Here is a 15,643-nt window from a genome sequence, read left to right on the forward strand (position 1 = left end):
ACTTCCAAAATTTCCCTTGCGATATGCCTTTGTCTGTAATAACTTCAAAGAATGAACATATAACAAAGATTCCATTCTATTCCAATAAAAATCGTAGCCCCCAGTGTTGAGTTTTTCCTTTGATAAGTACCTTCCCTCAAGCCAATTTGGATAGAAGGACAGGAAAACGAAACCAAAAATCTTGTGTGAGCACAAAATGCTATTTGAACCAATATATATATATATATATACTGTTTTTAGTCAACCCAATTTATGTCCAGCTGTTTTAATTCTGTGAGCCATTTTTGTGGATCTTGAGAAACAGTGGGTCTAGATGGTGTCTTGATCTGAATATCTACTTCAGGTGATGCTACATCATCCTCAACTTTCTTATCCTTGTCAAGGTTGCCCTGTTTGCTTCTCTGTCTCCTCACCTTGAGGGACAGAAGGCGAGAAACCTGATTAAGTCCACCCCACTTTTCCAGTGCACGTGCTATATCAAAGCGTCCTGTGGGAAAATTCTATTATATACTAACTTCAAAATGAAAGTGGGATGAAGTTACAGCCATGTGATGTTACAAATTTCATCCATCTTTCTTTCTTAGACTTGAAAGCGAATAGAACTATGGTTTGTTGTTGGAAGCAATAAAATCAAAGGTTTGGAGAATATCTCAACTTACCTGCACGTTCAAATGACTTTCTGCTGGGCATAAATGAAGGGTCCATTCCCCAGCTCCTTTGAAATCTATTTATCTGCATGAACCAATGAGTTATAATCTGATTGAAGATGTAAACAATGTTATACTTATGCATGCTCTCTATCATGAAATAATCTTTAACATAGGTGCATAACCTTTATCCTTCTTAATGTCCTTGATTTAACATTTTAGCCTGTCATTCTTGTTAAGTGAATAACGTCCTATTTGGATAAAATAAATTATAGGAGACCCAAAACGAAGCATACAAAATGAATTGACCTTCTCGCATAAGTTAAAATCAATTATGAAACTCAACTTATGAATAAATTAAATAAAGAGAGCTTCTATAAAAGCTAAGTGCATATATTAATGTTAGATAGAAGAAACTCATTTCATTTTGCCTTATTGCTTTCTTTTCTTTAAAGTGTTTGTGAAGAAATTTATGAAAAGAGGAACTTTTGCAGGTCACCTCATCATGCAAATTTTCAAGATTGTCCCAGTAACCCTTTGGCTTGCGGTGTTTGTAAGCCAGAGAGAGGTTCATTATAATTGCAATCTTTCTGAACCCCCCCATGCGATTTATAGCCTTCTCAATATCAACTCTTCCATGCAAACGAAGTTGCTTCCTCATTGGCATGAATCCTTCTTGTCCATGTTCTGCAATGAATTTCAGGATTTCAGATTTAAGGACTTCAATGTCCCTTTGTAATCCTGGAACTCTTGGTCTTTGTTGAGATAAGCTTTGAGAATTGCAATCAGACAACTCTTCAACTGAACAGTAGCTGTCATCATCTGCAAAGCCAGATGGAGCAGTTTGCTGCCTTGAATTTGTATTTTGCTTACTTTCCAAAATATTTGATGCTGTCTTGTTCTCAATGTAGTCTCTTATTGCACACAAGTTTGATGGGAGATCTTCATAAATGACCTGAAATAATATTGTTAAAAGAAATAACATTTCCCTATTCAAATATACTCAGTACATGAATGTGTATATTGTTTGGAGTCACAGACAAGTGGATCACTTTTCCTTCAAAAGATTGTATCTAACACAAATGTATAACGCTTCTCTCTCTAAAAGAAAAACAGGACATGGATAAATATGCATGTTTCATGCTTCCACTTATATAGGTTAAACATACCGAGTAACTGTCTATTTTAGATGACAGAGCTTGCATTTTTCTATTAAAAGGTTATCTTAGGTGAACTACAGTGAACTGTAAACTGTAGCACAGTGATATGGATCAACCAAATCGAATCAAATAATTCACAAACACCTCTTCCATGATAGCTTCAGAAAGGAAAGTGTCTTTGCGCATTTTTGACTCCACAGAGTACTTTAGCAGTGTATGATGATTTCCGAGTTGCTCAAAAGTCCACTTTCCCTGGAATGAGTCAAAGTCCCCTTCAACCTGTTCAAAACTGATCTCTTGTTCTAAATATTCACACAAGTCTAGCACAACACGAGCATGAAGCACCATATAAAGCAGGCCCTTACACCCTTCCTGAATATTGATTACATTAGGGAGTTATAAAATCACAAGTTCATAATTGTGCTAGTCACTGATAAGGAAATACTTGTGCATTTTGTTGAAAGTGGAAGGTGAAGGTAGAACAATAGTTGGTATTAATACAGTGACCAGCAAACAAACTAGAATATTAACTGTTATTCAAATTGCACCATACCTGGAGAATGCGGACTTTATTGTTATCTCGTGATAAAATCTTACTAATTGCTAAATTTGGAACTATTCTGCAGTAAATGATTTTATTTCAAGTCAGGAATATTAGACATGAGATCATGCAGAATCTTCTGCAGTACACACACTACTTACTCAGGAAGAGTTTCATAGGAAGACATGGCATTCCATACATCACAAACAGGAGCTTTAACTGTTATGCTTGCAAAAACACAGCGATGAACACCTCCATTTTCCTTAACATGAACACATGCAAAAACTTTGATCACAAATTTAGCTCGTTCTCAGAACTAAGGCCAACACATAGCAATTTTAGTGCAGGTGAGTTACCAAAAGTCCATCAAATCTACGGAGATGAATTTCATCCACCACACAAGGCCTGTCAAGACTGCAAGTTTTCCCAAATGCACCCCAATTATTGATATTCACGTCACTGGAAGACAAGGGAGAGGAACCCGAAATTGAGCGAACTAAATCTTCTTTGTTTTCTCCAGTTGACAACTTATTATTTTCTGCCAGGGAAAGTTTCAGATTTCCTGAAATATTCCTTTCGACTCTATATGCCAAGGCTCGAAGGTTCACGGGAAGATCAGATCTGATAATCCTTTCCAAGAATATAGCTGGGAAATTGAATCTTGGTATAACATTAACTTCATACGATACATTAGTTGATGAAGATCTGCAAGAAACAGAATTGAAGAATAAACTGTAAACTTCCAAGCCAATAGCAAATGAATATAACTTCTTTTGCTTTCATTCTATTTTGATTTTGGTCTATACAGAAGTAGAACATAGTCGAGAGTTTAAGTTCAAAATCATTGGTATGAAAATACTCAACAGAATCATACATGAACTTGTATCATAGAGAAAGAAAAGAAGGTTTTTTTTTATTGAATAGAATGAACAACAAGAAATAGGAGACACTCTCTCCTTCAAGGGTTTCCCTACACAAAAGATTTCTCCTTTGACAAAGAGATAATGCTCAATCTAGAAATTGAACATCTTTCCTCTCTTCTATCCTTCTTCCCCTATTTATATCTAACACACATCTCAAGTAAGTAACTACTAACTCATTAAATTCTATCTATCTTGACTAACTTCTCCTTCCCCTTGTACCCTAACAACTTAGAAGTAACACAAGGATCTCCATATGAAGGCCAAAAGTGAAGCCTCTTCTGTCATAGTAACTTCATCCAGAATTCCAAACTTTGAGTGTGTTGGCAATACTTTAGCATGATACACTACATCTCATGTAAACAAAATAATTTGAACTGAAACAGCCTTAGGGTGTCCAATGAGTTCAGAAGTAAAATAAAAATATAGTCTCTAAATCATACTAGGCTGCTTAGCAATCAATGGATATCAAGGGTATATAAGTTCTACCTTGTTCCTGATTTTACAGACCATTTGCCCTCAAACTTCTTAAAGTCTCCATCAACCATGGAAAAGTGAAGTTCTCGGTCCCACGCCTGGAGCATTAAAAAAATATGTATCAAATATGCAGTGAGTGCCTTCTTTGTTGAGAACAATTCTTGAGAAAGTTTTCCATCAATCAAGTAATGGCTGCATGGAAATTTCGCTTAGGGTGCCTGGCAAGATGCACAGTCACTTAGACTATAAAATGAACACTTCAAATACTTCTAGCTGTCTTATACAATTTATTAAATTTATATACTGATACAAATGAATAAACATTAAAAAAATTATTGTCTTTGCATATTCTTATTAAAGTTCATATAAACCATGGCTGTATTGCGTCTTACAAAATTTCATGTATCCTTGCATATCTTGTGTTTAACAGTGTCCTGTCCTAGGTACTCATTACTCAGATACAAATAAATATAATTTGACACAAACACAAATTTGATGACCCTGAACCGTGGGTGTAAATAATGCATTGTTGCAGCATTTATACTACTTGATGTGAGATTTACACACCCCATAATACCCAAGTTTCTGTCACAGTACTGCTCCTTTGTAGAATTGCTAATTCTAATAGTTTAAAGAGGTGTTGGAAAGTTTCACATTGTTTGTCTCAATTTGTTGGGTATAACTTTAGTCATTTGTTTTAAAATAATTGGTCTTTAGATGAAATTTAATGTAAATGTCATTTGAGCAACTTAAGTCTCTGCCTCAATTCTATTATTTTGCCACATAAACAACCATCTACAGCACTAAAATCCTAATCCTGTTAAGTGACTCTTCTTGCGGGTCATTATCCGAGTATTTGAAATGAAAGAGCTGCTATGCAGAGATGATTCATCATATTTTGTTGTTTCACATGCAGTCAACAGATTCAGTGTAGTAACCTTAAACCTTATCGTTCAACGTTTTGAATCCTAACTGTCAAACTCTTAACTTTATCTCAAGTTAAGAATTTAGGGGGTTTGTATCCATTTCAATACTGAATGCAGTAACTGAATCACAGAAGGATAAAATGTTATTTCTAAGTGTTTACGGATGAGATGCTCACAGAATTGACGAATTCTTGAAGATCCAACACAACTCGAGCTTCTATGTGCCAATACATTGACCTTTGAAATCCTCTTTGCTCTAACCATATTCGTCCAGGGTATGGGCAAGGTATTTTTCCACTGTCGAACAAACAATGCTAACAGTCATAATCTCATACAAAACTTACACAAAAAAACACTACAAATATTACTACTGTTATCAAATCATCTCGCTAATCACTTCCAATGTTAGTTCTCAAGAAAAAAAAAGAAGCATCAATTACTGTGATGAAATGTCAACTTGATTACAGAAAAAACATCTAACTACTTACATTACTTTGGTTCGTTATTGTCACTTTTTTCTTATAATATATATCATGTTTTCTGATTGGTGTAGTTGATGGTCCAAGAAAATTTTCATCATTACATTACTTAATTACAAGTTGCTAAGTACAGTAAACTTATTTGCTTTTACAGTAATTATGTCAAAAGTCATATTTTCTATATTGTTAATGTAAATTATTTACTGAGATACAGAGATTAAAAGTTAACATAATTTATAAAATTACCTCCACACAAGGTTTGGAATGAAATCAGCAAGATGCTCATAATCAGTGAGAGCGTTCCAATTGGATTCAATGTCAGCACTGACAGAAATTTCAGCCTTAACCCTCCTTTCCCTCCAAGAAACCACTTGAACCTCGCACTGCACTTCACGTTCAACCTCTTCATTTTCTTCCTCTACCCCATTATGATTACCATTCCCTACTTCTTTCTCACACCGGACTCTGGGTTTGCACTGAGTTGACGAAACCGCAATGCCCTTGAGAGCAGAGTGGGAGGGGAAGAAGAGGGTGAGAGATAGAAGCGGTGGTTTGGATAGGAAGCGCAGAGAAAGAGGTTGTGCTCCTCCAAGGTTGCTGATTGAAGAAGCTGTGCAAATGGTGATCATGTCATGAGAGACAGAAAGAGCAGAGTGAGTGCTGGAGAAGCTGAGATGGTGTAGTTGTTGATGTTGTCGTTCATGTCATGCCATTGCTGAATGGAGTGCATGCATATGGATAAGAGCCACTAGTCTTTGCTTTTGTCGTTTTCTGTTACAGTTTGCACTTTTCATATCAATTGGTGGTTCTCATGCACACACGTTGCTGCCTTTTCTTTCTATCCACAATTTTCCAACCTTTTTCATGGCTTAATATTTTTGGTAAAACTGTTTGTTTCTGCAGTTTAGTGGTGCTATATCATTAAGTATCATTAAGTTAAGAACAATGAGATTATTTTGGAGTTTGAAATCAAGAAAATTCATGTTCTAAATATGAGCATGGATTATCTTTCTATTTTCAGTTGATAATTGATGTTTTACTGTGTTTTTTAGAACATTAATTATCCAAACTTTTTTTGTAGTGAACATCATGAGAATCAATGTTGATTATTTTTTGTCTCAGATAATTAATGTTGTGATTGTTTGTTAATAATCCGTGTCTATTATTTTTCACTTAAAATCGATCCTAGGTACACCATAAATTGATTGTGAACTTTTTTTACAATTAATAACACTTTAATTTATAAATAGTTATATTAACTAGTAATAAACTCGTTAATGAATTAAAATAATATTTTTTATCGGCAAATAATTTTTATAGAAAGATATAACAATATTTTTCGTAATTTTAAATATTATATAAAAAACTATTATGAATCCTATAAATACATGATGGTAGTCTTTTACATGTTGATATAACAAAAAGTTTTGCTTGAAAATTGCTGGATTTAAGACTGTTGTTGCTGGAAGACACAAAATTGAGCATGTTAAAAAGTAATTAAAACTATAAAAAAGATTCATTTATCTTGTTTTTCTTTGATTTACTTGATCAATTTGATTTTGCATATGGGGGTGAGAGGGTTGAATATTGAAGGAGAGTTTCTGAATTTCACTGGAATGGATATTTATTTGGAAGAGAAGGTTGTGGAAAAAATTTATTAAATAAAAAATAATTTAAGATATACAAAATAATTAATCGTTATATTAATTAAATTAGATATTATTTAAATTAGTTTATATTATTGATAAATAATTTTTAAATTAATAATTAATTAGTATTTATGTTTTAGTTAATAACTTTAGAATATAAATAAATAGTAATTTAAACTTTCTTAGTTTTGATGGTGTTGTTGCTCATTATAACGTAATCCCTTTCATTTTGAAAAAAAAATGTTCTTTTGGGCATTCTGTTTAGTTTGACATTTTCCCTTCAATTTATTTTCGATAATATATGAATTAGACCTGATCAAACTATTTTTTTAGCTCAGCCACAATCTTTAATTTACATCAGTCTTATCATTATGCATTATTAAATTAATATAAAATTAAACTTAATGAGCTTTACTTTACATTTTATCCTTTTTTTATTTTCTGTCTGATTCTTTAGTCAACCTATGAACAAGGCTGCCGAATTAAGTTGAGCCAAATTGACATTTTTTTAACTTACTATAAAGGTGAGTCAAATTAAGTTGCCTACTTTTTCACAACTAAACGTACTTTTTCATTCACATTTCATGTATTATGTTTGATTTCCCATCAGCAGAAATTCTCAAGTATGCAAAACAGATAAGGATAATTAGTTGATTCAGAACGAAAAATCAAATACAAATTTCAGTACGTAGACAACAAACGACAACAGCACAAGTGTTACTACTAGACTTGAACATACTTATAAAATCTGAAATTTCCCCATTATTTATTAGTAGCACATTAAGTGGTAAAAGATTTTCATCATCGGATGGTGATAAAATCAGTTATGAGATTCAGGGACACCCCCCTCTTTGAATAACTCAGATAATCTGGAGGCCAAACTCTGTTTTGCTGCAGGTGAGACGCCATGCTTACCAATCATTGACTCCAACACAGCCTCTGAAAGCAGTTTATTCTCTATAACAGTACTGGCTTCTTCCGGAATGGCTCCATCTTTAGAGAAACTTATCTGTTTGCAAATCAATTAAATAATGAAAAAGATGTACTAATGTTTCTTGGAACAACATACATGAGTAAGCAAAATAGATGAGAGTGGATAATTTATAGGAATAACCATGGCATGACGTGAAATTGATGCATGACAACAACAACAACAACGTACTTTGAAAACATAATAATCACTAACCAATAATGATCCTTTAGGCAACACTGTGAAAAGGATAGAGGAGCCTGGTGGGAACGTTTCGTCTTTGAAAATAGAAACAAACTTGTCTATTGCTTCAGCTTCTGCCTCAGTGTAAATCCCAAGAGACTTCCAAATGGCTACACAATTTTCTGACACTTTCTCTGAGTATTGCTGCCCCGTCAAGGGTAAGATCATTGTTACCTGCATAAATTTCTCAAACGGACCTGAACAGTGAACAAAACATCCTTTTAGTTTCTTCGCATTCACATGCTGAAACCATATCTCTAAACCTTACAACGAGCTTCCCATACACGTTTACAGTCACATTTTCAAAACACTATTACCTAGCACACAACCAAAGATGCTACATCCACAACATTCATTTGATTATATCATTATTTAATATATTTTTTGTTTTGTAAAATTAGTAACAAGGAAATTTTAGGAGAAAAAACCGAAGATTGTGAATTCAATTATATATCTTATGAAGTATAAAGTGTTTTTTGTGAATCACTGAAACTGTAGTATAATATAAACTCACTGCTGAAAAAAAAATAAAAAAAAATAATATAAACTCACACTACACTGACACTTGTTATCACTGAGACTGTACAATTTTTTACATTGAACATAAAATTCTTACTTAGATATAACAAATGAAAATAATTTCTATAATAATTATTTGAAAAATGAGGGTTTTGTTTTGTCAGTATCTTTATAGGCAGTTGGTAAAAGACCAAAAAAGTAGTTAGTTAGTTAATTACCTGTAATTATATCTCTGAAGAATTCGACGGAATCCGTTAATTCGGGAGCAGACTTGCCGTTCCACTTGACGGAGAGAAGAGGAACGGCATTGGGTTGGAGGTAGACTCCAATGGCAGTGAATTTAACGAAATTGTCTTGAATCTGGAGGCCCCTGACGCCGGCGCCGGCGAGGAAGAAGGCGGTGGCGGAGGAGGGAGGGTTGACGGTGGGAGGGAAAGTGACGTTGTCGACGTCTAGGGCGGTTACGGAAGGGAGTGACATTGGAAGCAGTGAGTGAATTTGATGGGTTGAAGTGAAATGAAAAGAAAAATTGAATATAAAGAGGGGAGGGTTGATGAAGGGTAGGTAGAGGAATGGGAAATGGAAGGTGGCGCCATCAAGCATTCAATGCAAAATATAAGGTTTATATAATTCTGCAAAACATTAAAAAAAAGTGATGAAATAAGGTGTATAAACATGTAAACAAAATGATAACAATGGTTATAAAAAACTAGAAGATCAAAAAATAACTTTTAAAAGTTGAAAACTATATGAAAATTATTGGTGTATATGTGTTTAAAAATAAAAGTTGAAGTTGAAAATATATAAAAAAAAGTAAAAATAAGTAAATGATTTTTATAAGAAATTTGAAGATAAAAAAATAATTACGGTTATAAAAAATAAGAAGATAGAAAAAAACTTTTAAAGGTCCCAAAACTATAAAAAGATTAATATTATATATATAATGTTGTTTAAAAATAAAATCTTAAGTTAGAATATGTAAAAAACCAAAAATAACTAAAAACTAAAAACAAGTATATTATATTAATACTTTCACTATTATTCATTACAACTAATTTTGACTTAAATACAAACAAAATTTCAAGAAAACAACTTTGTTAAACACCCATCCTATTAGAAGCATTTAACTAAGTTTTAAACCTACACTTGAACAAAAATCTACACGCAAAAATCTACACGCAAAAGTATTAGAGAGAAAGGACTCTTACCAATGCTTTACCAAAGCAGTCAACTCACCACAGTTGAATCTATGCACGCGACCACTGAGATCCTCTAATTTGAAGGCAAATGAATTTGCATAACCTACAGATTGACATCCAGACTTTGCTGTGTCTGCCCCAGAAATTTCACTGCAATAGAGCATCAAATAGGTCGTCAATTTATGGATCAGAACAAAAACAATCATTTTCTTTAAACATTTGCACAACCAGACTACCTATGAGTATCGGAATCGTCTGATGGTTCTAGATTAAGAGCTGAGTCCCAAAACTTCTATATAATTATATTTGCCATATCATGAACAGCTCCAGAGCTACTCTCAAACTACAAACAAAACACATTTCAGTAATCAAAAATTGGAATCTGTTAACAGCAACTGTTAATTCAAAGGAACATATGAATTTTACTACTAAATATGATAAACTTCAACTTTATTAAAGGTGTACAACAGTGTATCAACTGTTGGTACAAAGAAACACATGAATTTTACTATTGAATATTATAAACTTTAATGTTATTAAAGGTGCACACCCCACCAGATATAAATATAACAGTATTATGATCAGGAAGCGATGTTGCAGTCTAACCAAACAACAGAGCTAAATCTAAACAAGACTACCTAGGCACAATGTTCTAATTACTTAGGGAGATAATAATCAAATAAGATATATGGGAATCTCCCAAATAAGTTGAAAATATTAACACATAACTCAATATATGTTTTTACCCTACGTTATTCCTATTTTCTGCAATGAAATGTCAGGATCTTACGTGAGTATCCTCTGAATCTTGGTTCCTGACAGGGTCAAAATAACAGCTGAATTACCGTGCAACTCCTGCATCTTCTTTGCAGCTACATACGGGATTCGCAGGTGATACAAATAGCAAACCTAGAAACACTAAGCTACAGAACTTTGTAAAACAATTTTATCCAATTATACAATCATCTTGCAGCATTATATACAAAAACAAGAAAATATAATGTGAAAATTACTTTGTATTTTCACCCATTAGAGTTGACAGGGAAGGTTTGAATATTCGCTCCCCCAATGTCTCTACCAAAGCACTAGCTGATAAATATGACAGCAATTAAAACAGAAAATTAGCATCATTACACAATGTAGCAGAAATATGGCAATTTCAAACATTTATATGAATAAAGCTAGGACTATGAGAAGCTAACAACATAACTCAAAAGTTCATGCTAACCACTCATCAGTTTGGTTCCCCATTAAACCCCCAAAAGTCAACCTCTAAACTATGTCATCCAAATATAATTTACTAACAACACATTGCACAGATCATACAAAACAAAGCAAGAAGTCTTCTCATAGATAGACACCACATTTTGCACAGATCAGCAAATATAATTATGATATATATATATATATATATTGAGAAGAACCTTTTTTATGTGAGAGTGAGAAAGGAATAAATATTAACCATTAAATCTTATAATGAAAGGTCAAAGTTAAAGAAATAGTAGTTTCTAGATACAATTTTTTTTAGTTTTGCTGATCCTTTAGGATTTGTTATTGCTTGAGGAACAGTTGTTCATTCTCAAAAACACTGAACCACATATGAGGCCATCATTTTCAAATTTGAACTGTTTACCCCTCCAAGAAGCCCTTATTTTTAAATCTCTTTTTACAAATACAGCTATCCAAGGATGGAAAGACCAGAGAAATGGAAAGTGATGCTTTACAGATACCTGAGATTGGATAGTTCATCCCATTTATCTGATATAGAACCATTAAAATTATTGTCAGCAAGATTTAGATACTGTAGGTCTTTCAAGTAGGAAATGTAATCGGGCAAGGGTCCTGAAAGATTGTTGTTCTGCAGTTTCCTGCATTACCAGACAGATCACTATATGATGTAAAGAAAAAAAACACATCACTGGTCAATCTCTTTCACTAAACCAAAGAGTGGGATATATTTTAGATGCTAGATAATTGATTCAGTACAACAAGTATAGGTATATTTTGTTTTTAACACACTTGGCAATCACGAAAGACTAAACACTTGCTCAACTACCTCATCTATTAACGGAGTTCAAATAAAGTTAATAGAATTAAAGTTTTTGTAGGAAGATTATTCTTTTTTTATTGTGTACAAGTGAAATATGTCAATAATTGTTGTACTGAACCATTTATCATATTTACATCGATTTCTTTCAATAAGAAAATACAAGAAATAGCTTGCTTACAAACTAGGAATGAATTCATAATGACAAATTATTTAAGTGAAATGGTGATCTGATTCAGAACATGAATTTTCAAGCTTTTGACAGAAAATCAGTTCAACAAGGAATTATGCATTTTGGATTTACAGAAGTACATTAAACACGACCTTAATTTTTATGGCACCATATTCCTAATTCTAGGAATGACTACTTGAGATAAATGATGATAATCTGGTTATCTGGATTAGTATAGCAGCAGTAGATGCCAATCTTATAAATGTCAACTTATCATGAAGACAACTTACACGCTAACCAAATATTTCAACTTGGTAATCGAGAGAGACAGTGTTCCAACAAATCCAACCGAAGCCAGGGCCCTGTAGATTGAATAACACTGACAAGTTAAATTCCAGCAAATGTTTGAGAGGTTCCTATATGCAATAAAGATGTTTGAATAAAGGATGAAGAGACTGGACTAAGAATATAATAGCAATAAAAAACATTTATTGAATGTTTGATTTTGCGTCAGATCAATTCAAATATAGATCCATGATCCACATTGAAGTTGAAGTTACTTTGAATAACTTCTATTTTTCACATCCAGAAACACGGATCCGAGGTTCCAAATGTCTAACCAAACATGCAATTAATGCTTTCGAAGATGATGAACTTACAGTGATATGACATGTCCGTTTCTACAAGTGACATGAGACCAGCTGAAGCACGGGCTAACTAAATGACTATCCCAGTCCGTTATTTGCTTATTGGAATCATTCAGGAAATGTAAAAGATCAAGCAGAGCTTCACCTGGGTATTAGGCAAAATAGTTAGCTCAGACCAATTCAGTTAAGAGTATCAATATACAATAAAAAAATGTTAAGTATGGTTGAAGTTATTCTCGAATCATAGAACAACATAGTAAAAAAAGTATTTGTTAAAACAAATGTAGTAACAATCTAACTATAACATGTAAAAGCATCCAAGATGACTCGTGAGAATGGTGCAACACAAGAGTGATCCTAAATGACAAATTACCAAAGTAATGAAACTCAATAAAAAATTGGTTAAACTATTCAATTGATCTCTAAAATTGTTTTTCTTTTAAATTTTAGTTTATATAACAAAAAATTGCTAGTTTTACTTCTACATAGTTTTTTCCAGTGGTTTATAATTGTCTAGAAGTTATTGAAACTGTTTAATACTGCCAAAAGTTCTTCTCTGCTCTTAACTATAGGAATCACTTAGCTTGCATACAAGTACAGGAACTTAAAACTTGAAATTTTCTAGTATAAGAACTAAATCGTAAAATAAAGACAAAGAAACAAATGAAGAGTTTAGGCTTTTAAATTTGATCCTCTGTCAATATAAAAATTCTAACTGATTTTTTGCACTTGAAATAAACAAAGGGTCAGATTATTACAATAACTGAGGTTCTTCATTTTTAGTGAAGACTTCAAACAATTTTTCCAAACATGCATGATCTTAGGGTTTATTGAAAGCTTAAATGTCCTTGCACGGTAACACAGGGCATCAAAGTTAAATTCAAACAACATACGCTTCAGGTGAGGAAAGAATAACAGTAAATTTTACCACACCTTCTACATCAGGATCTTTGATAGCTGAACTGACTGTCAAGATTGAAAGGAATATGAGCCATCTCGTCAATATTTTGAGAAGACCCCTGCTAAAATTTGGACGAAACATATAAATTTCTTTGATCTCCAAGGAAAACTCACCCGGTCGAGTCCCTTTTCAGAAGTTTTCAAAGGAAAAAATTCACCAACAAAAAACAATTAAACAACATTTTAACATAAATAACTAAAAAACTATGCAAAAAAAAAAATAGTATGCAAAATTACACAGTCACCAAATTAGTCCTTGATATTTAATTTTCAATATATTTATTAGCCCTAAAAAATCTAAGATGTCACTATATTTGTCCTTGTAATGGACTAAAGTAAGTAGTGATGAAAAGAATCTTTGGAGGAGAAACTTTGTGATACAAGATTCACAGAACAGCAACCATGAACTCCCAAAGAAGAGTATCTTTTCCAGGATTCGTCTTGTATAGAGATAAACACACTAAAGAAGTTCATCCCTTCTTGAACAAATGTAAAATTCAAAGTAAATTATATTTATCTCCCTGTGTTCTATAAGTTTTAATTTAGTCGTAACTTCGAATCCGTATCGTGTCCGTATTGTGCTTCTTATACACATATCAATGACATTAGGAATGTCAGGACAAAATCCAACCTGAACCTCAATTTTCACAATCCCTTGCAGAAACTGATTTCACACGAAACCCCCTTTTCAAACCACTCCCACACAACTCATGGCTATAAAAGTGACATTGTCCTCTCCAAATTTTAAATACAAAATCACCCAAATTCAAAGTCCTGTATAATCCAAAACCCAATTAGTTAAAAGCACTTAAGATTGTTAACGAGTGTATCCCTTCCACAAAATCAGACCATAAATCAAACCACATTAAAAAGGCAATTAAAGAAGACAACATTAAACGTGAGTTGAACCATTCCACAAAACTCTTGAACAGTAAAAAAAAAAGAACGAAAATTTGTTTACCTATTTGGAGCAAATGCACCGACACACTTCAGCAGAAGACAAATGTCTTTTAAAGAATTCAGAACAAGTTTTTCTTAATGTTCACAGCTGTTTCCATTCATCATGTTTCTAGTTAATACCCTAGCTTAATTTTATCCTGGATAGGCTTTTCAGTACATTCAAGAACCTGTATTTTCATTCAAAAAGAATCAAGAACATGAGAACTGGTGTGAATAACTGCATTCTATAAAGTTTTTTTTTTTGTCAGAAACTTCATTAATGAACGCATGAAAATCAAAATCAAATCCCTGCAACATGCAAAGTTGAAGCAGACCTTAATCAACGACCATACCACAAAGACGTCGAACTGAGGCCACGAAACACAAACTTGTTCTCGTGCTCATCACCTGGCACCGTGCGAGAATCGCAAACTGATAAACACATTATCGCAACATGGAACGAACGACGCAAGGAATAAAGCCAGGACCTACCTTATTTGGTTGGTGAGTATGTGCCAAGATTTTTACAAAACGTTAGGATTGTTTCTTCTTACACTTTTATTCCATCTAGAGAGACGGAATTTGAAATAATTATAAGTTTTTATTGAGATTTTCAAATCAACTTTTGATACAGGTTTTTGAAATAAATATTTGGCAATCGCCCTTAATTAAATATATTGTTGAGATTATATTAATTTGTCCTTAAAATCATTATTTTTTTTAGTTTGTATTAAAAATATAATTAATAATATTTATAGTTTATGATAATTTTTAATAAAAACATTTCTGTAAAATAAACAAAAAATTAATTAATTAGTTTTGATTAAATAAACATTTAAGATTAAGAATATTTTTAAAAGGTTTTACATGTCTAAACTTACACTTTTAAAAATTTAAAGAATTTAGTTATCAAATCTATTAAAATTATATTTTTATTCATTTATTTATTGATATTTGACTGGTAAAATGTTATTTAGATAAAACACGTGTTATTGGATAAATAAATTTTTTATATTATTTAGGCGAAAAAACTTGTTAACAGATATAAATATAGTGTACAAGGTTACCCTTAAAACGAGAAATTAAATAAAAATTTCATTAATAATAAAATTTGCTATTATTATTGTGTAGTTTTTAAAATATAATCA

General features: G+C 32.5%; 2 protein-coding genes across 13 annotated transcripts; both read right to left on the minus strand.

Annotated features, from left to right (window-relative positions):
* Positions 1-2: 2 nt before the first annotated feature.
* Positions 3-5,907, minus strand: LOC137812515 (uncharacterized). Of its 2 annotated transcripts, none has more exons than XM_068614529.2 (10): positions 5,397-5,907; positions 4,848-4,968; positions 3,758-3,843; positions 2,705-3,053; positions 2,510-2,610; positions 2,361-2,427; positions 1,952-2,179; positions 1,147-1,602; positions 660-732; positions 3-487 (listed from the first exon to the last, which is right to left on the minus strand). In XM_068614529.2, exons 1-10 carry the CDS (start codon positions 5,777-5,779, stop codon positions 237-239), a joined length of 2,115 nt encoding a protein of 704 aa, XP_068470630.2. In that variant the 5' UTR covers positions 5,780-5,907; the 3' UTR covers positions 3-236. The 2 variants fall into 2 exon arrangements, with proteins under 2 accessions (XP_068470630.2, XP_090155130.1); XM_090299004.1 differs by having other exon boundaries at positions 3,758-3,963; positions 5,397-5,884.
* Positions 5,908-7,436: 1,529 nt separating this feature from the next.
* Positions 7,437-15,072, minus strand: LOC137812517 (chalcone--flavanone isomerase 2). 11 transcript variants are annotated; one of them, XM_068614545.2, is made up of 10 exons: positions 14,988-15,067; positions 14,831-14,903; positions 13,530-14,683; positions 12,609-12,741; positions 12,240-12,311; positions 11,461-11,598; positions 10,744-10,819; positions 10,521-10,639; positions 9,967-10,073; positions 9,740-9,880 (listed from the first exon to the last, which is right to left on the minus strand). In XM_068614545.2, the coding sequence occupies exons 3-7, from the start codon at positions 13,636-13,638 to the stop codon at positions 10,816-10,818; spliced, it is 456 nt and encodes a 151-aa protein (XP_068470646.1). In that variant the 5' UTR covers positions 13,639-14,683; positions 14,831-14,903; positions 14,988-15,067; the 3' UTR covers positions 9,740-9,880; positions 9,967-10,073; positions 10,521-10,639; positions 10,744-10,815. The 11 variants fall into 11 exon arrangements, with proteins under 11 accessions (XP_068470635.1, XP_068470632.1, XP_068470633.1 ...); XM_090299007.1 differs by having other exon boundaries at positions 13,530-13,682; positions 14,518-14,683; positions 14,849-15,045; XM_068614541.2 differs by having other exon boundaries at positions 13,530-14,903; positions 14,988-15,072.
* Between the last annotated feature and the right edge of the window lie 571 nt (positions 15,073-15,643).

This window comes from Phaseolus vulgaris, chromosome 2, assembly GCF_051622355.1.
Source record: "Phaseolus vulgaris cultivar YP4 chromosome 2, ASM5162235v1, whole genome shotgun sequence".
Taxonomy (NCBI): Eukaryota; Viridiplantae; Streptophyta; class Magnoliopsida; order Fabales; family Fabaceae; genus Phaseolus; species Phaseolus vulgaris.

What these genes read in the sequence shown, in the direction of transcription:
- LOC137812515 (XM_068614529.2), bottom strand. Translation starts at nt 5,779, where the DNA reads ATGATCACCATTTGCACAGCTTCTTCAATCAGCAACCTTGGAGGAGCA. An exon ending in ATTCCAAACCTTGTGTGGAG is followed by an intron (nt 4,969 to 5,396) that starts GTAATTTTATAA and finishes TTTGTTCGACAG; the next exon opens with TGGAAAAATACCTTGCCCAT. An exon ending in TCCTATGAAACTCTTCCTGA is followed by an intron (nt 2,428 to 2,509) that starts GTAAGTAGTGTG and finishes CATTTACTGCAG; the next exon opens with AATAGTTCCAAATTTAGCAA.
- LOC137812517 (XM_068614534.2), bottom strand. Translation starts at nt 9,134, where the DNA reads ATGCTTGATGGCGCCACCTTCCATTTCCCATTCCTCTACCTACCCTTC. An exon ending in CTTCAGAGATATAATTACAG is followed by an intron (nt 8,210 to 8,749) that starts GTAATTAACTAA and finishes TTCACTGTTCAG; the next exon opens with GTCCGTTTGAGAAATTTATG. An exon ending in TGCCTAAAGGATCATTATTG is followed by an intron (nt 7,809 to 7,985) that starts GTTAGTGATTAT and finishes ATTTGCAAACAG; the next exon opens with ATAAGTTTCTCTAAAGATGG.